At 38.5% G+C, this 22,006-nt stretch overlaps 1 protein-coding gene and 1 pseudogene across 6 annotated transcripts in view; one reads left to right on the top strand and one right to left on the bottom strand.

The window, feature by feature from the left end:
• The window catches only part of BCAR3 (BCAR3, NSP family adaptor protein), a 188,157-nt gene extending 172,575 nt beyond the window's left edge, over positions 1-15,582 (top strand). For all 6 annotated transcript variants that reach the window (XM_015595244.2, XM_015595242.2, XM_015595240.2 and 3 more), the window contains 4 exons: positions 4,004-4,175; positions 7,147-7,258; positions 12,183-12,395; positions 14,951-15,582. In XM_015595244.2, coding sequence (XP_015450730.1) covers positions 4,004-4,175; positions 7,147-7,258; positions 12,183-12,395; positions 14,951-15,129 — 676 coding nt within the window. In that variant the 3' untranslated portion in view covers positions 15,130-15,582. The remainder of the gene's footprint in view (positions 1-4,003; positions 4,176-7,146; positions 7,259-12,182; positions 12,396-14,950) is intronic.
• Positions 6,673-6,791, bottom strand: LOC112485922 (annotated as a pseudogene).
• Positions 15,583-22,006: the final 6,424 nt, after the last annotated feature.

Here is a 22,006-nt window from a genome sequence, read left to right as displayed (position 1 = left end):
GTGGGAAAGTTTAGGAAGAACGAAGTCTGAACATTTTCTTTGAGGGGTGGACGAATGGAGGATCCGAGGTCAGAGGATGATGGCACTCGCCCTGGCTGTCTATTAAAACCCATACACATGAACGCTGGATGTTTAGAAATTGGAAAGACAGAAATAATAGCAAGGCACATTTTTAAGAAATCGCTAGACTTGATTCTCTCATTACCATAGAAGTTGGCCTTTCTGACACACACAGAAAAGACACTTGATTTGGGCAACACTATCTCGTTAAGTTTGCTGTTTTTCCAACCAATTTCCCAGTTGCCATGACACACATGTGGGTTTGAATGGACAGCCAAGGGCCCTGGCTTTTCGTGAGAAGAGGGCAGTGATGCTTCAGAGTCCAGGGGTCCTGAGTGCCGTCATCCCCTGCCTGTGGCTTTCCAAGATGTTCTAGGTCATAGCACCATCCAGTGCAACTTTCCATGATGGCTGAAATTAACGGCACCCACTAGCCACACATGGCTGTTGAGGGATGAAATGTTTTATTTTACTGTTTACTATTTTAACTATAAATAGCCACACGCGGCCAGTGGACAGTGCCTTCCTAGGATTTCAGCCCCTAGAAAGTAAACACTGCCTTTCAAGTAGCCTGGGGGATTGACATCACTGCTTTCAAGGTTACTTGGCTATAAAGTAGATAAAACAGCTCCGATGCCACTGTTGCATCCCACATAAAATACCAGAATGCTGAGTGGAAAACTCCTGGGGGCAGGAGGTTAGGATGTAGTCCGAGCTGACCTTGGTCAGGCGTCCTGGTTGTTTAAAGCCTTTGAGCAATTATAGGTCCAACTTCTCACTTTTCCTACTCTTCCTGATCAGACTTTTCTAGATTGTAGCCTGTCTCCAAGTATCCTCTTCCCTCTCCAAGACCCGGGGGCCTGGCTTCTCAGTTCCACTAACTTCCCTTCTTTTGTTGTCTGGGCCCAGTGGTCACCGTATCAACAGAGATGAGCTGTGCCACCAACTTCCCCATTTCTCATGTTCTACATATCAGCCTGAAAACTCCCCAAGTTCCAGATCTTATTTTACCAGTGTCATTAGGTGTGTTGGGCATGTGACACAAGCTGAGATTGGCAGGCTCAGGGCTTCTCTTTAGGCTATTTTCCAACTTCCACTCTTGACTACATCCATTTCCTCTTTTTCCTGATTGCCACTTGCCTGGGATCTTACTCCTTGTCTTGTTTCCTGTCCGGGGCTGATCTGTGGGTCTACCTGCCAGAGCCTGGGGAGTGGTTTTCTTCATTAAATAAAGGTCAAGGGTATAGAGGTCCTGAAGGGCCAAATGACACCATTGTCTTGTGTTTGAGACTCACATACAAAACTACCCTTTATATTTTAATTTTCCACCTCACCCGTTCCAGGCCTACTGAATAGAGATGTCTTTCATATAACATTTAGTGCCTCCTGCTGCCAACCACTGCAGCTTCTGCTACAGACATGCCAGGCCGAGTTGTCTGTCCCACTTGGGGTATGCAGGGGATTTTAGGCAAACGTTGGTTGAATGAATGGTTAGAATTGCCCAATTAATGACTGATATAATGCAAAGTCTTAAAGAAATAGAAACTGTGTTTTATTAAGGGCCATTAAAACTGCATTCATTTTTATAAATTATAACACAAGATAAATTAATCTTTATGTCTCTTAATTTTCAGGAATGCAACGTAAAATAGCAAAAAATATGTTATCTAGGAAGAAGGATTATAATAATATGTGGCATTTCTTTGGCCAAAAAAAATTAGATTGAATGCATCACGAGAAGTTAATCTACTATTAGTTAAACATCTAAATGTTCGGCTCAACCTTAACTAATACTTTGCCAATGGGTAACAAAACTCTTCAATAAACAACAGATGATAAAAATAGACTTTAAGTCTATCTTAGGATCCATTAGTTAAGAAAGATAAGAAATCAGAAAAAGGGGATAAATAAAGAGAAAGGCAAAGAGACAAAGAGGTGGAAAGGACCAAGATACAGAGGGAGAGGTATGTGCATAGAGACAATTTTAGTAATAACTGCTATTCGCTAGGTGTCTGCCAGTGTCCGGCACTTTATTACCTTTATACCCACCACAGTCTCTGTTTCTCACAACTACCCTTGTTCCCATTTTACAGATGAAGAAATCGAGGAGTAGAGCAGCCAGATAACAGCCTAAGATCATACGTGCACATATGTACAAACACACTCAGAGACAGCAGAGCTCATTACTTATTTAACAAACATTAGAGTGTGGACGAAAAAGGGGTCACATACTACACCTGCTAAGCTCAGGGGAGGCCCACACGGCGGGCCTTACGAACCGAGAGAACGAAAGTAACCACACAGGGTGGTCTGAACATAAACATTCCTAACTAAAAGCAGGTCGTGGAGGGCAGTCACGTCCTAGGCCTGTAGCTTCCTTGACAAAGTCAGTCTTTACCTTTGACATTGTCTGTTGTTTTTGTGCCTGCATCTAAGATAACATACCTCTGAAATGTCAGAGTAATTGAAAATTACTTGTCCTCTCCAAGGCACAACTGCTGGCACCAGAACACAAGACCACACTGTTATCTTGTTGCCCACGTACCACCCCTATGTGCTGTGATATTTACTGTCCTGTACCCATCGACATAAAAGTACACATCTCCCTGTTTTGCTTTTTATCCAATCTCAGCAATTTTTCCACTTTGCTTTTTCACGCCTCTCTAATCTACCACCAATGAATTTCATGTAACCCACCCACCCTCCTTATGTCTCCTGCTTTGATTCTAGTGTATAGCGTAAGCTGCAAAACTGCCATTCTCCACAGCATTTTCTCAGTCTGTCGAGATTTTGCTTCCCAGCAATTGTCGTCAGTTTGACTCCAGCTCTTGTAAGACTTTTTCTTAGGCTGGATGTTCTTTCACAACAAGAGAAACTGGTAATGCTAGGCACTGGACGAATCATGCCACGCTTTGCCCAAGGAGAGTGAGAGAGAGACTGCCATGTGGGCACACAGAAAAGCGTGGCCACGGAGCGACATCGTTTGCTGAGAACTTTCAGGACAAGGTGGCCCCAGATTTTCAAAGACATGTATTTTAGTAACTGTAAAGCCTTCACCTCCAGCGCTTGTACCCCAGGAAATGCAGTTCAGGCCATTCTGGCCCAAAGTAGCCAACTCCACAGTCCCGATATTTTGAGGGAAGGAAAGGAATGGCAGTCTGTGCTGCCTGCCACCAGTGAAGGAGGCTGCTCTGCAACCCCATTCATATCAGTCCCATTGTCATGCAGAGAAAAGATCGCTCTGTTTCCTGTTCTGGGTCTGTGAGGTTGACCCATGTAGTTTAGGATGAGAAAAGGGAGTATTGTTGGCAGACACAAGGTTTCCATTTTGTTAGAGTCTGACCTTACAGGGACATCCTGCCAGTCGGCTATTCAGTCTTTGTCTACGTCTCCATTCACTTTCTGGCCTCTTGACCAGAGCTGCAGACACTCCATTCTTAGCTCCTCATGCCCTGCTTTGTTCTGATACCCTGGTCGTCTTCCTGGATCAAACATATTCTTTCATTTTTCTGTCCCTTCCATTCCCAGTACAGGGGACTCAGTGTAGGCAGCCCAGGGCTTCCCCAGGGAAGGGATTCCCAGTGTGTTGGGGGCACCTAGTGTCTGCTTGGACCTCTCATGGTGGAAGGAAGGTGCAAAGAGCCACACGCACTTCTGAGGGGGCCCTCTTCATGCCCCCAGGTCCGGGGCTGCACATGGCCCTAGGACATCCGTTATTTTTGACTCTGCATAGTGCACTCACTGAGGCCTTGCCCAGGCCCTGCTGCAGTCAGCCTGGTCGGAGTGGTCTCTCTGTTGGCATGGCAACCAAACTGATCTACCAGCACATCTCAGGGCAAGAGCAGCAAATGGGGCAAAGCCAGCCCTTTCCCTGGCCGGTTTGGTTTCATTTCCTCCTAGTCCCATTGGCCCTGGGCCTGACCACTGATCTCTTCTCTGTCAGACACAGCACAATGGCCATCGGCATTGCAGTGGACATTCTGGGCTGCACGGGCACTTTGGAGGACCGAGCGGCCACCCTCAATAGGATCATCCAGGTGGCAGTAGAACTGAAAGACTCCATGGGGGACCTCTATTCGTTCTCAGCCATCATGAAAGCCCTGGAAATGCCGCAGGTAAATTTCCACTTGCTCTGTGCGGTGGTGTGGGCCTGTATATACTTCATGCTCTGCAAAGTGGTCTGCACGCCTATGCTTAGTAAGTCACGGACTGTCTTAGTCAATCTCTAAAGGTAAATTGAATCTTAGCGAAAGCTGCGTTGACCTTAGCGGGCAACCAAGAGAAGTATCCAAAGTATTCTGGCTGTTTTAAAAAACAGTGGGTCATTGCTGACAGCCTGCACTTTCTCTTTGATGTACAATAAGAGTCATCCTCAAAACAATGTTCCCGAAGAACCAGTTAGGATGATATGTGTGTGGCATAAGACACTGCTTCCGTTTGAGGTGTATGAGCAGTTTGGGGGAATGGCTGGGAAACCAAGCCATTTGGAGAGCTCACTTCTGAGAATTCCTAGAGTGGTTTATCTCAAAGAATGTTCCTCGGGCCACCTAAAACAACCCCTCCTATTTAAAAAATTCAGATAATTCAGATTCCTGAAGCATCAGCCATATAACCCCCAATTAGAGTTTCTGAAATGGGCACTTGGAATATATCTGCTTCGACAGGCTGTTTTCCCACATTCAATGCCAACAATGAAAACCTGTACTTGAAATCAAATGGATCTCATAGAGGAAAGTGGCCTTGTTTGCTTGATTGCTCGGATGCGGCTTTCCCACTTCTGTTCTGCCGGCCCCCAGGTGCTGGGAGGGTTTTCATTACATTTCTGCAAACCTGATCTGTAACCAGTAATATCAAAACCACTCATCATCAAGTTTGGCTTTTTCGTAGCCAAAGATTGTCTCGGAAATCTTGCCGAGTGCACACTGAAAATCCAACCTTGCCACTGGGAAAGAGAGCTGCAGTCACATGTCCTGCAAGTCAGGGTATGTTAGGAACATAATTTTCTTGCATTAAAGCAAGGTCACCTTAAAAACAAGAGGCCAAACACCTTAGTTCCTTCACCAGGAACACTTGGGGCGGAGGGTGGTCAATTCTAATTACAACATTCCAAGAGTTTTCAAAATTCTTTAGATGCACTGGAATTGAGTAGGACCAATATTTGAAATAAGCGAATCCAGCCATATTTTCATGATGTACTTACTGCCTTCTGTAATACCAGGGGTTATCATTTTTCACTCAGGTGTTTTTAATTTGTATTAGATTTATTTCCTCTTATCCAAAACTGCCTGTAATTTTGAGGCTGTGTGTGTAGACCTTCAGCCCAGAGCTTCCTCTGAGGGTGGTAAAGGGGATGTTTTCTGGCATTCTGTGGTTACAGTCCATGACATCAAACTCAGTGGTTGGGGATTTACCCCAAAATATGTTAACATGTCCTTGTAGGCAGATCCCTCCCCTCCGGCGGCATCAGACTTCCCTTCTGGAGTGCCTCAGCAATGAGAGGACATAGTCCTCCAGGGCGTTCAGAGCCCTGGGGTGAGCCAGGGAACTGTTTAGGGAGGGAAGTCGCAGACCCAGGGAAAACCCCTGAGGAGTCACGTCATTTCTGTGTGTCACCACCCAAACCTGCCTGTATACTACAGCCACACATACCGCTTTCTCTTCTCAGCCTCTCATCTCTGGTATCAAGAGAGAGCATCCAGGAGGTGGGCTTAGCCGAGAGAAAGGGCTTCTTTCAGAAAAGTGGGTGCTTCAGGGAGGGGGAAGAAGAGAAGGAGGAATGTGAGAAGAGAGGGCAGCATGGTGGGTGGCCAGAGGGAGACAAGCCCACAGCCTTTCCTTCCCAGCGAATCTGCTGATGCTGATCCCTTCTCACCTTTCACTTGGGATACACAGAGAGCTCTTAGAGGCCAATGAAATGAATCTCAGCTCTGCCATTTACCAGCTGTGAAACCTTGAGCAAGTTACCGCATCAATTCTGTTTCCTAATCTGTAAAATGAGGCCAAAATACCTACCTCATAGGGCACTATGAGGATTAAATGAAATCCTTCAAATACCTGACACAGAGTTGGCTCGCATTTAGTGCCCTTTCTCCCTTTCTTGTTTCATGTAGAAAACCTCAGATACTTAGGCTTGCTGGTTTTATGATGTGAGTGGGGGACCATTTATCTTAGGGCAGAGTCAGGGGCATATGTTGGTGTTGACTAAAGTATTCCAAAAGAAAGGTAAAGAAATGAGTTGTGGCATCATATGGCCTGGGCAATCTTCCGTGTGTCTCAGACATTACTACTTACGAGTAAGATTAAAGAGTTATACCTCACATTTCTACATCCTCTCATCAGAATAACCTCCATGGAGGACAGCTGGCAACTCCTCTCAAAACTTAAAATACATGTACTCTTTGACTCGTTTGTTCCACTTCTGAGGAAATTTATTCTCCAGATATTTTCACGCATGTACACATTTGCAAAATCTTTACAAGCTAATTTTGGAATAAAAAAGTATGTTTAACATTCTTATCTATTTTATTTTTATTTTTTAGGCGAGGCAACCCTTCGTTGACCTCATAGATTGCAAGGACCTTGTCAGTTTACAATCCCTTATTTTATTTTTTACGCCTACAGCACCTGGTCTTCCTAGGTGGCCTCCCATTCAAGTACTAACCAGGCCCGACCCTGCTTAGCTTCTGAGATCAGACAGGATTGGACTTATTCAGGGTAGCATGGCCGTAGACTAACATTCTTATCTATGGAAGACTGGTTAAACTATGGTTTATCCATAAAGTGGAATATTATTCAGAAGGTTAATAAAATAAGGCTATTCTATCCTGTTTTATAGGTACCTATCTAAGAATGATTTCCAAGCAAGGAATAGAAAAACATGTGTCGTATGACATTTATTTACAAGGGGTGTGTGTCTGTGTGTGTGTTGAATAAAGTACGAGTGAGGGATTGCCTTTTCTCTGTACGCTCCTTTCAATTGCTTTGACTTTTTTACCATGTGTATCTAACATCTATTTCAAAACTTAAGCAAAAAGGAAATTTTAACACAAGCCCTTTCCAAAATAACAACACATTTCTTTCTTCCAGATTTCAAGGTTAGAAAAAACGTGGACTGCCCTGCGGCACCAGTACACCCAAACTGCCATCCTCTACGAGAAACAGCTGAAGCCATTCAGCAAAATCCTGCATGAAGGCAGAGGTGAGTGCAGGGTCAGCAAAGCTGGCCTGGTGATTGCCCTCTTGGTGTCTGTACCAGTAGGTTGTATCTGCTCTGGTTTGATCAAAGCATTTAGCAAGGCATATTATGAGGCCCTGAGTTATCTGCAGGATTGTTGTTGGGTCATTCAAGGTTTTTATCAGACAACAGCATCGCTTGTAGGAGGTCTGAAGTCGCTAGAAGACATAAGCTACCAGCCACCTCATTCTGTGGTTAACTTTTTTTTTAATCGAGGTATAATTGATATTATATTAGTTTCAGGTATACAGTGTACAATTTGATAATTGCGTATATTGCAAATATCACTACAGTAAGTCCAGTTAACTTTAGTCACCATGCATAGTTACAAAAACAAAATTATGAGACTTTCAAGATCCACTCTCCTAGCTACTTTCAATATGCAATACAGAAATATTAATTATAGTCACCATGCTGTATAGTACATCCCATGATTTATTCATTTTATAACTGGAAATTTGTACCTTTTGATCCCCCTTCACTCCCACCTCAGAAAACCACCAATCTGTTCTCTGTTTCCATGAGTTCAGGGGTTTTGTTTTGTTTTTCTGGATTCCACATGTAAGTGAAAGCATACAAGACTGTCTGACTTGTTTCACTTAGCATAATGCCCTCAAGGTCCGTCCATGTTGTCACAAATGGCAGATATCATTCTTTCTTATGGTTGAATAATTTTCCATTGTGTATACGTACATCTTTATCCATTCATCTACTGATAGACATTTAGGTTGTTTCCATGTTTTGGCTGCAGTGAACATGGAGGTGCATATATCTTTTCGAGCTAGCGTTTGTTTTCTTTGGATAAATACCCAGAAATGGAATTGCTAGATCATATGGTAGTTTTATTTTTAGTTTTTCAAGAAACCCCCATACTGTTTTCCATAGTGGCTGCACCAATTTACATTCCTACCAACAGTGCACAAAGGTTCCATTTTCTCCACATCTTCACTGACACTTGTTATTTCTTATCTTTTTGATAAAAACCATTTTAACAGGTGTGAGGTGATATCTCTTGTGGTTTTAACTAGCATTTCTATGAGGACTACTGATTTTGAGCATCTTTCCATGTACCCGATGGTCATCCGTATGTTTTCTTTGGAAAAATGTCTATTCACATCCTCTGCCCATTTTTTAATCAGATTGTTTTTCTTTGCTCTTGAGTTCTGTGAGTTGTTTGTATTTTTTGGATATTAACCCCTTGTCAAATAGTATTTGCAAATACTTCCTCTCATTCAATACCTTGACTTTTCACTGCGTCGATAGTTTCCTTTGCTGTGCAGAACCTTTTTAGTTTGCTGTAGTCTCACTTGTTTATTTTTGCTTTTGTCGCTTGTGCTTTTGGTGTCATATCCAAAAAAATCATCACCAAGACCAATGTCAAGGAGCTTACTGCCTGTGTTTTTTTCTAGGAGTTTTATGGTTTCAGAACTTATATTCAAGTCTTTAATCCATTTTGAATTAATTTGTGTGTGGTCTAAGAGTGGTATGGTATAAGGTTCCATTCCATTCTTTTATATGTCGCTGTCCAGTTTTCCTAACACTATTATTAGTGAAGACTGCCCTTTTCCCATTGCATAAATATCGGCTCATTTGTCATAAATTAATTGATCATATATGCCTTAATTTCTGGGCTTTCTTTCTGTTCCATTGATCTATGTGCCTGTTTTGAATGCCAATGCCATACCTTTTTATTATTATTATTATTATTATTCCTTATTATATTGCTTTGAAATATTGTTTGAAATCAGGGAGTGTGATGCCTCCATCTTTGTTCTTCTTTCTTAAGAGTGCTTTGGCTCTTTGGGATTTTTTGTGGTTTCATATAAATTTTAGGATTGTTTGTTCTATTTCCATAAAAAGTACAATTGGGAATTTTATAAGGATTGCATTGAATACGTAGTTTACTTTGGGTAGTAGGGACATTTTAGCAATATTAATTCTTCTAATCTAGAAACATGTAATCTTTTCCATTTATTCGTGTCTTCAGTTTCTTTCATCAATGTCATATAGTTTTCAGAGTACATGTCTTTCACCTCTTTGGTTAAATTTATTCCTAGGTATTTTACTATTTTTGAGGCAATCGTAAATGGGATTACTTAATTTCTCTTTCAGACAGTTATTAATGTATAAAAATGCAACCAATTTCTGAATATTAATTTTATATCTTGCAACACTACTGAATTCATTTATTTGTTCCAATAGTTTTCTGGGGGAGTGTCTAGGATTTTTTATATATAGTATCATGTCTTCTGCAAATAGTAACAGTTTTACTTCATCCTTTCCAATTTGGGTACATTTTGTTTCTTTTTCTGGCTAATTGTTCTGGCTAAGACTTCCACTATTATTTTGAATAAAAGTGGCAAGAGTGGGCATCTTGTCTTTTTCCTTATCTTAAAGGAAAAGCTCTCAGTTTTTCACCATTGAGTAAGTTGTGGGCTTGTCATATATGGCATTTATTATGTTGAGGTACTTTCCCTCTATACCCACATTGTTCAGCGTTTTTATCATAAATAAATGTTGAATTTTGTCAAATGCCTTTTTTACATTTATTGAGATAATCATATTTTATTCTTCATTTTGTTAATGTGGTATATCATATCGATTGATTTGCAGGTGCTAAACCATCCTCGCACCCCTGGAATAAATCCCACGTCATTATAGTATAGGATCTTTTTAACGTATTATTTAGATTGCTAGTATTTTGTTGAGGATTTTTGCATCTATGTTCATCAGGGATATTAGCTTGTAATTTTCTTTTCTTGAGGCATCCCTGTCTGGTTTTGGTATCAGGGTAATCCTGGTCTCATAAAATGTACTTGAAAGTGTTCTCTCCTATTATTTTTAGAAGAGTTTGAAAAGGATTGGTATTAATTTTTCTTTGAATCATTGATAGAATTCACCAGTGAAGCCATGTGTTCCTAGACTGTTTTTGTTGGAAGGTTTCTGATTACTGATTCAATCTCCTTACTAGTAATTGGTCTGTTCAGATTTTCTATTTCTTCATTAATCACATTATAAAAGCGATTGACCCACTGCCTTTATATTTACTTTTATCAGTGAGATTTATACTTTTATGTTTTCTTATTACTAATTAGTAATTTCCGCTTAAAGAATTCCCATAACATTTATTGTAAGGTCAGTTTAGTGGTGAATTTTTTTAGCTTTTGTTTGTCTAGAAAACTGGCTCTCCAATTCTGAATAACTTGGATGGATAGAGTATTCTTGGTTGAAAGTTTTTTTCTTTTAGCACTTTGAATATATCATGCCACTCCCTCTGGCCTGCAAAATTTCTGCTGAAAATCTGCTGATAGTCTTATGGGGGTTCCCTTGTATGCTATAAGCTTTTCTTTTTCAGAATGTTAGATTTATTTATTCTGCATTTTACCACCTTTTATTTTTTCATTTTTCAATTACAGCTGACGTACAATATTATTTTAGTTGCAAGTATAGATATGTTGGTTTTCTCTTGCTTTTAAGATTCTTTCCTGTCTTTAACTTATGACATTTTAGTTATGTGTCTTGGTGGTCTTTTTGAATTCATCTTTTTTGGAAGTATCTAGGCTTCCTGTATCTGGAAGTATGTTTCTTTCCCCAAGTTATAGAAGTTTTTGGCCATTATTTCTTCAAGAAGTTTTCTGCTTTTTTTCTTCTGGGACCCCTATAATGCAAATGTTAGTTGCTTGGTGTTGTCCCGTAAGTCCCTTAAACTATCTTCATTTTTTTTCTTTTTTTGCTGTTCTGATTATGTGAGTTCCATTGCCCTGTCCTCAGGTTCTTTGATCCTTTCCTCTGGACCACAACAGGGGAAGAGAACAAAGGTAGTGCCCACCCTTTGAGGTCTCTGCAAAGGATTATAGTCAACCCTTAGATGTGTATTTAATTAGAAGGCTACCTCTCAGGCTGCAGTTATGATGATAAGCTAATAAAGGCAACTATTTGCCTCTTGCTGTGCCCTGGCGGGTGGTAGCTATTTAAGAACTCTTTCTCTATTGGTTATAGTTCTGTGGGACCCATGGGCATAAGCCCTACTGGCCACCAGAGTCAGGCAATGTAGAAGTGTCCCCTGTCAGCAGCCACAAAAATTGGGGGTGCCAGACAAGGACTTGAGCTCCTTTCTAAAAGATACCAGTGAGCTGGAGCAAGGCAGAGGGAGAATATATAGGTAGTGTCCACAGGAAAAAAAAAAAAGTAGGGGGGAAGTCTAGCATCAAAAAAAAAGATAGCACCCACCAGCTAGAGTAAGAGAGACAGAGTGTGTGTGAAAATGGTGCCTACTAGCTAGCGGGCTCCTAGATGTGTGCTAAATTAGATAACTACCCCTCAGGCCAATACTTTAAGATTAGCATTTAGCATATAAGCCTCATTCACATGAAGTATGGGAACCTATCAATCTTCACTGAGTTCTGGGGCAGGTGAATCCAAGCATGTGAACCCTTTAAAAGCTGTTTCTTAATCATTATAGCCTTGAAGATCTTGTGGACTTGAGCCTCGTTGGTTTTTAAAGCTAGTTGCTTTGGGGGCTTGTCTCTCAGGCACAGGTCTCAGAAGTTGGAGTTCAAACCCTTTTCTCCTCAAGGAGAAGCTCTTGATTTTGAGTTCCATCCAGACCGTGGGTTGCTGCACTGGGACTGGAGTTTATGGTGAAACTGTATCTCAGCCTCGCCTACCTGCTTTGATGTGAGCCTTCTGTCATTGGCCCAATGCACAGCAGTTGCTGAGACAGCTTTCAGGTTTTTCAGAGGAATTTGTTCCATATTTAGCTGCAGATTTAGTGTGCCCACGAGAGGAGGTGAGCCTAGGATGTTGCTACATTGCCATCTCAAACCGGAACCCTCTGTGCTTCACTTTGAAAAAACATATGGAAAACTTTACTCCTTGTTTTTTTCAGAGTCCACGTGTGTCCCCCCAAACAACATATCAGTCCCACTGCTGATGCCTCTTGTAACCTTAATGGAGCGCCAGGCTGTCACTTTTGAAGGAACTGACATGTGGGAAAAAAATGATGAAAGCTGTGAGATTATGATGAATCATTTGGTAAAAGCCCGACTCATGGCAGAGTCTGCAGAGAGTTACCGGATGAACGCTGAGAGGATCCTGGAAGGTAAGAACTTTTTTGTAAGCTGCTGTCTACATAGTAATTGGAAAGAAGGAATGAAATAGCATGGATGTTCTCAATTAGAAAAAGACCAAATAGGAAAGATTAATGGGAATTTCATTTCCTATAATTGTCATTACTTCTTCTTAATTCCTGAATGACTCAAGGATCCTGTTTCGCCCTCTGTTGTGTCATTGGTATAGAATACACAGAGTCAAGAAAGAATCAGCTTGTCTAGCATTAGTACTTCTAATAGTCGCTGATAGAAAACATTATGGGCCAACATGAGGAGTTGGAGTACTATTTGACTTTATCAGCATTCCTATTTCTTCCCAGTCACTCTGAGAAGTGAGCTCTCCTGCTCTTAGCAACACAAGCAAAGGCACTGAAAGAGCTTGGAGGAAATTACAAACCACAAGTACTTTGGATTAGTGTGTCTTAAGGAATAGCCAACTAGCTGAAGAAGGAGGTGGATATACATGGGAAGGCCTTGCCATGTAGGACTGTGGCTGGGAGCCAGTGAAGGGTTTTAAACATGAGTGGGTATCATCACATGGTCAGATTTATATTTTAAATCTGGCATCTCTGTGGAGGAAGGGTGGATGGCTGAAGGCTTGTAGACAAAAAGACCAGTTAGGAAGCAAGTGAAAGAATGAGGACTTTACCAAGGCAGTTATCAGGGATGACTGTTTTCCTCACAAAACGATTTCTAAAATTCTTCAAGGGCACACAGTTTGATCCACAAGGTTAAGAACTATATGGGGCAAGAGAGACCTATTATTTCCTCCTAAAGCAAAGCTGTTGCTTCAGAACCAGAATTTAGGACTAAACAGTGTGCACTGCATCTGCTGTAGGTCTAAGCATCACATACCTGTTTCATTTTTTTTCTCTCAGAAAGTTCTCCAAGGTTAGCAATGTAGGACTCAAACAATAAAAGCAGTTAATTCACCAGATTAGAGTGCCTGCTTATAGATTAGAACCACATGCCTGTATGACTCTGTCTGGAGGTTCCCCCCTCTTTAATAGAGTTGATAGAGCATCCTTGGCCTTAAGTAGACCAGATATTCTCTTATACAAGAGTTGAGAAGCAGGCCCACACAAATGGCCATCAGTTGATTTTTGACAAAAGTGTCAAGGTAATTCATTGGATAAAGTATACCCTTTCAGCAAACGCTGCTGGAACTATTGAATATCGTATGCAAAAAATAATCTCATACCATACACAATAATCCAAAGTGGATCACAGAACCAAAAGAAAAGAATAAGTATAAAGCTACTATAAGAAAACAAAGGAGAGATTTGTGCCCTTGGGTTAGGCGAAGATTTCTTAGAACAAAAAGCATGAATCATAACAGAAAACACTGATACAATTTTGCTCTTCAAATGACACCACTAAGAAAGTGAAAAAGCAAGCCACAGACTAAAAGTAAATATTTGGCAAATATATATCTGATGAAGGACTTCTATCTTGAATGTATAAAGAACTCTTAGAACTCAATGAGAAGATTTGAATAAACACCACACAAGTGAAGACACAGGAATGACAAATAACTATGTGGAAAGATGTTCAAATATTAGTCATTATGAAAATGTAAATTTAAGCCACAATGAGATACTACCACACACTTCCTAGAATGACAATACTGAGTTAGCAGCATGTGAAAAAAATAGAATCTTCATGTTACTATGAGAATATAAAATGGTTGAGACATTTCAGAAAAGAGTTTGATAGTTTCTTTAAAATTAAACATACCATTATGATATGGTCCAGTAATTCCACTCCTAAAGAAATGAAAATGCCTGTCCACACAAAGACGTATACACAAATGTTCACATTATTCATACTAGCCAGAAATTGGGAAAAAAACAAATGTCCATATAACTGAATTCTACTTAGCAATAAAAAGGAATTATTGACAACATGCAACAATATGGAATAATCTATAAAACATCATGCTAAGTGAAAGAAGCCGGACACAAAAAAGTCCGTATTATATAATTCCATTTATTTCGAATTTCTAGAAAAAGCAGAACAGCAACAAACAGCAGATAAGTGGTTGGCTGGAGTAGGAAAGGGATTGACTCCAAAGGGCTACTAGAGAACTTTCTAGGGTGATGAAGTGTTCTAAAACTGCTGGTGAATGTTGCGCAGCTATAAATTTGTTATTATAAATCAAGCTGTGCAGCTAAACTGGGTGAATCATGGCATGTCAGTCATATATCAATAAAGTTGTGTAAAAAAAAAAAAAAAACAAGGTACTTTGAACACTCCTTACAGCACCACAACCATAAACAGTGGCTTATGCTCATAAATTTTATTCTATCATGTTTTAGTGAGCTTGTTATTCCTTCTCTGAAGGCGCTCAGGTCCTTGAGAGTGGAACTCTGCCCTTCCTTATATAGAGCAGATCCTACATTTTTCCTCAGGGGCATTTTTTTTTAAGTACTGATAGAAATGAATTTTATTTTGATCCTACTTGAAACAAGCAAGTTTTTAGTCTATTTCCAACACTAGGTTTTAAGCAGAACTGAAATAACGTTTTTTGTTTTGTTTCTATTAGGTTTTCAACCAGATGAAGAAATGAGTGAAATCTTCAAGACTGAATTTCAAATGCGGTTGCTGTGGGGCAGCAAAGGTGCACAAGTCAATCAGACAGAGAGATATGAGAAATTTAACCAGATTTTAACTGCCCTCTCACGTAAACTGGAACCTCCTCCTGTGAAGCAGGCAGAGCTTTGATATCTCTCCAGAAAACCTAAGGGTATTATTTCAAGCGTCTTCAGTTTCTTCTTTGGGAAAGCTTATCATTTGATAAAGTAATAATGTGCGAATCTGACAATATACAAACTTTTAGTATCCACAGGATATTAAACATGTAAATTGCACAGAGCACATGTATTTATGAATTGTTTAAAATTACTACTGATTTTTAAATGAATAATTTATTATTAAGGTAACTGTTGCTAATATTGATCAGTAGATTTAAGAAAAGACCTAGCTGTGTTGACTGGTTGCTTTCTATTACCAAGGTATTTGACCATTTTAGTTTTAATTCCATGTCAGAAAAGTGTAAATAGCAAAGAGTTTAAAAGCATGAAACATCTCAGAAGGTATCAGTTGTATGATATTCTTTAACTATATATGAAAAATGTAAATAGTCATATGAAAATACATCTTTTTGTGAAACAATTACATCCAGTCTCTTTACTATTAAACCACCATGACAGTGCAATAATTCTACCTCCTACGTTCCTGGGGCTCCCTCTATCGTAGCTGCTATATCCTGATGGTAAACAAAAATTAAGGAGAGTGGTATGGAAAATTTAAGATTTCTGTCTTAAGAGACTGAGTGAATAGTGATACAAAGTAGAGCTGGCTCCAGAAGAGTTAGGTTCAAGTCAAGCTGTGGGACTCTGGACAAGTTAACCTCATCAAGTCTTGTGCACGGTACAAGGTGAGCACCCAGATATTAGTATAGTTCATGACATCGCATATCTCAAAATAATCAACTGCTATCTTTTCCTTTAGCTGATGAGTATGAGTTTTTTACTTTACTAAGGGGATACTTTCTAGTTTAGCAGTAGCCCTCTTGGTTTTTTTCTATTGTAGGAAATTTGGAATACAAGATTTTAAAATAAAATAATAAACTTTACATCATTCTGCCACCAATTGTCAAACACTTACCAATTTGCTTTTTCTATCTTCAAACTTTGGGGACCATAGGAAATAGTTTTATATCCAACTTTTCTCAAACAAGTGTGAAGACTTCTCCATTATGCTAAATAGGCTTTGAAAAAATATAGTTAATTGGTTACAGAAGTTACACTATAACTTAATCATTACCCTGTTATTGGTCATCTTAAATTACCTACTAGATCCAAGTATGAGCCTCTCATTGTGGTCAATGGAAATATTAGTTTGTTTTCATTCATGTGGTCTAGAATCATGAGGCCCCTCTCCCATTTTAAAAAGAAGGCAACAATCACACTTATTTTTTATTTGCTGGGGAAAAAAAAAAGCACACTGCTACTTCTGGCAATATGGGGTTTAGATGCCTTTAGAAAGCCCTCTCACTGTAATTAAATCACTAAGTTTTAATAAACATACCTTTTAATGCTGTTAATCTTGACAGAATGAAAGGGAAATCTCTAAAGAACAATCCTCCCCTCCCACTTCACCCACCAAGAGGAACAGCAAATTTAAATCAACTCTGTAAGAGAACTTAAAAACCTGAGTGGCCTTAGAAGTAAATCAGACATCAACCCAGCAAATGGGAGACAGTGTCTTGGGAGAGCTAAACATGAACTGCCTCCATTAGTAGAGATCTTTACAGGGTCTCTGTTAATAAGCTGGAAAAATATCCAACTGCTAGCAAAGAGAGGTTACCAGGAACTAGACCTGTCTTTAACACATAACTACAAGAAGAAAAATAATTGTAATGATGATCTTTGGTGAAGATTAGCAACTCTAAGCCTGTCTTCAAATAGGTCTAGAGTAAAATTTACAAAACCCAAAACCAAGAAATTGATTTACAATGGCCCAGGGTGGTAGCATCCCTTGGACCTGGCAGACATAAACCCATCCTCTCAGAAGGAAAGCATCCAGTATTCCCACACACATACATATTCAACTCAATATATAGTATATATGTATATGTGTGTATACATACATATATACATATAATACACACACACACACACACATAAACACCAGCAGAGGCAATGCCATCATAAATACTGGGAAAAAATTTAGAACCCCAATGCCTTTAGATACTGGAATTGTATTTTGAATGCAAAAAAATCATATACAGATGTATATAAAGAAAAAAAAAACTCAAACAGGAAATGAGTATTAAAAAATAATTAGGTTTTAAGAGAAACTAAATAGAACCTTTAGAAATGTATAATAATGAAACTAAAACCTCAATGGATGCTAATATTAAACAGAAAATTAGATCCAACTGAAGCTTTAATAAACTTACTACATAAGGTCACTCCACTAAGATGGGGAGACATAGCAGCTCTACCTAATATATAGAAACAAACACAGGGAGTCAGCCCAAATGGAGAGTCAAAGAAACAAGTCCCAAATGAAAAAACAAAACAAAACAACACAAAGCTCCAGAAAAAGAACTAAATAAAATGGAGACAAGCAATCTACCAAATGCAGGGTTCAAAACACTGGTTACAAGGATACTCAATGAACTTAAGGGAAGAGTAGATGACCTCAGTGAGAACTTTAACAAAGAGATAAAAAACATGAAAATGGAGAGAGAAAAAAAAGAACCACTCAGAAATGAAGACTACAATAACAAATGAAGAATACCTTAGGAGGAATCAACAGATTAGATGAAGGAGAGGATTGAATCAGTGACTTGGAAGATAAGGTAGCAGAAAACACCCAATCAGACCAGCAACAAGAAAAATGGATCAAAAACAATGAGAATAGTTTAAGGATACTCTAGGACAACATTGAGTGTACCAACATTCACAATATAAGGATGCCAGAAGAGAAAGAGCAATGAATTGAAAACCTATTTCAGGAAATAATGTCATAAAACTTTCTCCTAACCTGGCTAAGGAAATAGACATACGAGCCCAGGAAGCGCAGAGTTCCAAACAAGATGAACCTAAACAGGTCAATACAAAGATATATCATAATTAAAATGTCAAAGGTTAAAGACAAAGAGAGAATCTTAAAAGCAGCAAGAGAAAAGCAATTAGTTACCTACAAGACTGTCATAAGACTATCCCATAAGACTGTCAGCCGATTTCTCAACAGAAACTTTGCAGGCCAGAAGAGGTTGGCATGAAATATTTAAACGATGAAAACAAGGACTAACGATCAAGATTATAATTCCCAGCAACGCTATAATTTAGAATTGAAGGAAAGATAAAGATCTTCCCAGACAAGAAAAAGCTAAAAAAATTAATCAACACCAAATCAGCATTACAGGAAACATTGCAGCGACTACTTTAAGAAGAAAATATTAAAAATATGAATAATCAAATGGCAATTAACTACATATATATCTATTATTTTAAATGTAAATGGGTTTAATGTTCCAATCAAAAGATAGGGTGGCTGAATGGATAAGAAAACAAGACCCTTACATATGCTGCCAACAAGAGACTCACTTCAGATCGAAAGAGACTGAAAGTAAAGGAATAGAAAAAGATTTTTCATCTTTTTTGTTTTGGAAACAAACAAAAAGCTGGGGTAGCAATGCTTATACCAGACAAAATAGACTTTAAAACAAAGGCTATAACAATAGTCAAAGAGGGACGCAGTTATCCCACTTCTAGGTATTTATTCAAAGAAACCAAAGAAACGACTTCAAAGGAACATGCACATCCATATGTTCGTTACAGAATTATTTACAATATTCAAGATATGGAGGCTACCTGGGTGTCCATTAATGGATATATGGATAAAGAAGAGGTGGTAGATACATACAGTGGAATATTACTCAGCCATAAAAAAGAATGAAATCTTGCCATCTGCAACACCATGGATGAACGTAGAGCATATTGTGCTGAGTAGAATAAGTCAAGTAGAGAAAGACAAATGCCATATGATTTCATTTACATGTGGAATCTAAAGAACAAAATAAACAAACAGAAAGAAACTCATAGATACAAAGAACATTTTGATGGTTGCCAGAAGGAAGGGGAGTAAGAGGAGTGGGTGAAAAAGGGGAATGGATTAAGAAGTACAAATTGGTAGTTACAAAACAGTCATGGGTATGTAAAGTACAGCATAGGGAATGTAGCCAATAATATCGTAACAACTATATACGGTGTCAGATGGATACTAGATTTATCAGTGTGATCACTTTGTTAGTTATATAAATGTCTAATCACTATATTGTACACCTGAAACTAATATCATATGCCAACTATAATTTTAAAATTATTATATATTATATAAAATGTATAACATATAATTATATAATTAAATATAAAGAGAGAAAATTAAGGTGAATAGCAGGCACAAAGATGGCAGAAATTAGTCAAAATTTAGCATAATCATTATAAATGTAAAAAGACTGAACCTGCCAGTTAAAAGAGATGGCCAACTAGGTTTAAAATAAAACCCTTTGCTGTTTACAAGAAAGAAGCATAAAGTTGCATAAAAATAGAACGTCCATTAAAAAGGTCAGGATAATTATGTAAGAGGGTACAGTGTATACTATGTAAGGACGATGTGGTAGATTACTGGAATGCTGGTAATGCTTTATTTCCTGACTAGAAAATGTGGATTTTTTAATAACCTATACATTACTTTTATGTATTTTGAATTTATATTTTATAATAAAGTGCTAAAACATTTTTTTTAATGTGATTCTACAAAATATCCCTAACAAAAGATGTACAAGAACTTGAAGAAATTTTTAAACTTTAAAAATCTGTCTGAAAAACACTAGAGAAAAGGAAACAAAACTAGGCACCATATTCATTGATTAGAAATTCAGTATCAGATATGTTAGTTCTTAAAGTGATATATAAGCTCAATGCAGTACTAATCAAAATCCAATGGGATTTTTCAAGCTAGCTTGATAAGCTTTCCCTAAAACATTGTGAGAGCATCCCAATGAAGTAGTACATATGACAAGAAACAGGCCTTCCAACAATCATGTGAATGATCTTGAAAAGGGACTCTACAGCTCTAGTCAAAGCCTTGAGACGCCTGAAACCTTGGCCAACATCTTGATTACAACCTCTGGAGAAACTCTGAGTCAGAGTCACCAGCAATGTTACACAGCAAGAGGTAATGGATACAATTAGCATCCTCAGTACATAAAGAACTTCCATGAATAAACTGGAAAAACCAACCAAAGGGAAAAAATGCACAAAAGATACAGGCTTTTTACAGAAGAGGAAACACAAATGGTATACATGAAAAGATGTTCAATTTCATCAATAATCAGGGAAAAGCACATTAAGACCAAGGTGAAATGCTATTTTACATCCACTGAATTGACAAAACCTGAAAGGTCTCACTCATGTTGGCCAAGATATGGAGCCTACGTAACCCTTGATTCAACTTGTAGGTATGCAAAAATGTTACAATCACTTTGAAGGGAAAATGTGGCATTATCTTTTTAGATTGAAGATAAACATAACCCACAACCTAGCAATTCCACTCCTGGGTAGAGATATAGAGAAACTCTATATCCATAAACATGAACATGGTTGTACAGAGCAGCACTGTTTATACAGTTGACCCTTGAACGATGAAGAGTAAGGGACACTAAACCCCCATGTCCCCGCAGCTGAAAAGTATAACTTTTGACACCCCATAAACTTTACTAATAACTTGCTGTTGACCAGAAGCCTTATCAATATGTTATTTGATTAACACATTTGGTATATTATACTGTATTCTTAAAATAAGCTAGAGGCAATTATGAAAAATAAAATACATTTACAGTACTGTATCGATAACTAAGTTTACATCATGTTTACAAGATGAATCGTCTACCAGTCCCTAAATCAAGTCTTATATGATAGAAAACACTGTAGATGTTATATGTATTATTAACACTAGACATCAAAAACAAAAAGATGTGAAAAAGAAATTCATATTTATGGATATGATGATTCATGCACTGATAATGAAACTGCAGCAATATAATTGCTTTCTGGTAGCCCAGTGTAATCAATACTATTGCTTCACAGTAGCCTAGCCTATACACTAATGAACGAGTCATTATAAAATTTTCATGGTATATAGTATTAGTCATATTCATAATACAGTAATAGAAACATCATTATTTTAAAAACACTTATCTGTAATGATAGGCCGATACACAGTATCTCCAATTATGAGAAGCATACTGTAATTCTTTGAAAGCAAACTTATAATAAAACAGTAAGAAATCTAATACATTATTAATTCTATATTAAATATCACTCACCTTATGCTTAGAGATAAGCTATTTCCATAAATGTATTGCGCATGATGTTCTACATGAGGAATACTCAGGCAATGATAATGACACAAAAACATACACATTTCTTGCAGTAGTTATCAGATTTTCTGATGAACATACACAAAATTTTATTAATGTACCGTATGATTATTTACTCTTCATTAAGTGGAAGTGGGTCATCATAAAGGTCTTAATCCTCATCATCTTCACATTGAGTAGGCCAAAGAAAAGAAAGGGGAAGGGTTGATCTTGCTGTCTCAGAGGTACAAAGGGAAAAGGTGGAGGAGATAGAAGGGGAAGCAGAAGAGGCAGGCACACTCGGTGTAACTTTACGGATATACATTATAATTTGATTTTTTGCTTTTTCATTTCTCTAGCAATGTTTCTGTACAGTACCAATCCTTTTTCCACCATTTGTTTTAGTTTCAGTGCCCGTGTCATGGAAGGGTCCATGTCGTAAGAGAAGTCAAAAGTAGTCTTGAATAACTGGAAGGAACACTTCTGCGATTGTCCAATGACAATTTGTTTTCTGGTGCTGCTGCTTCTGTCTTCTTCCTCATCATCAGCACTGAACTGGAAGCACTCACCTTCGTCAATTTAATTGTTAATTTCTCTGTCGTGGTATCTATTAGCTCTTGAATTTTGCCAAGATCCTTATCTTGAACTCCCACCCACACACAC

This window comes from Pteropus alecto, unplaced genomic scaffold (assembly GCF_000325575.1).
Source record: "Pteropus alecto unplaced genomic scaffold, ASM32557v1 scaffold25, whole genome shotgun sequence".
Classification (NCBI taxonomy): Eukaryota; Metazoa; Chordata; class Mammalia; order Chiroptera; family Pteropodidae; genus Pteropus; species Pteropus alecto.
This window is presented reverse-complemented; position numbering and strand designations above follow the sequence as displayed.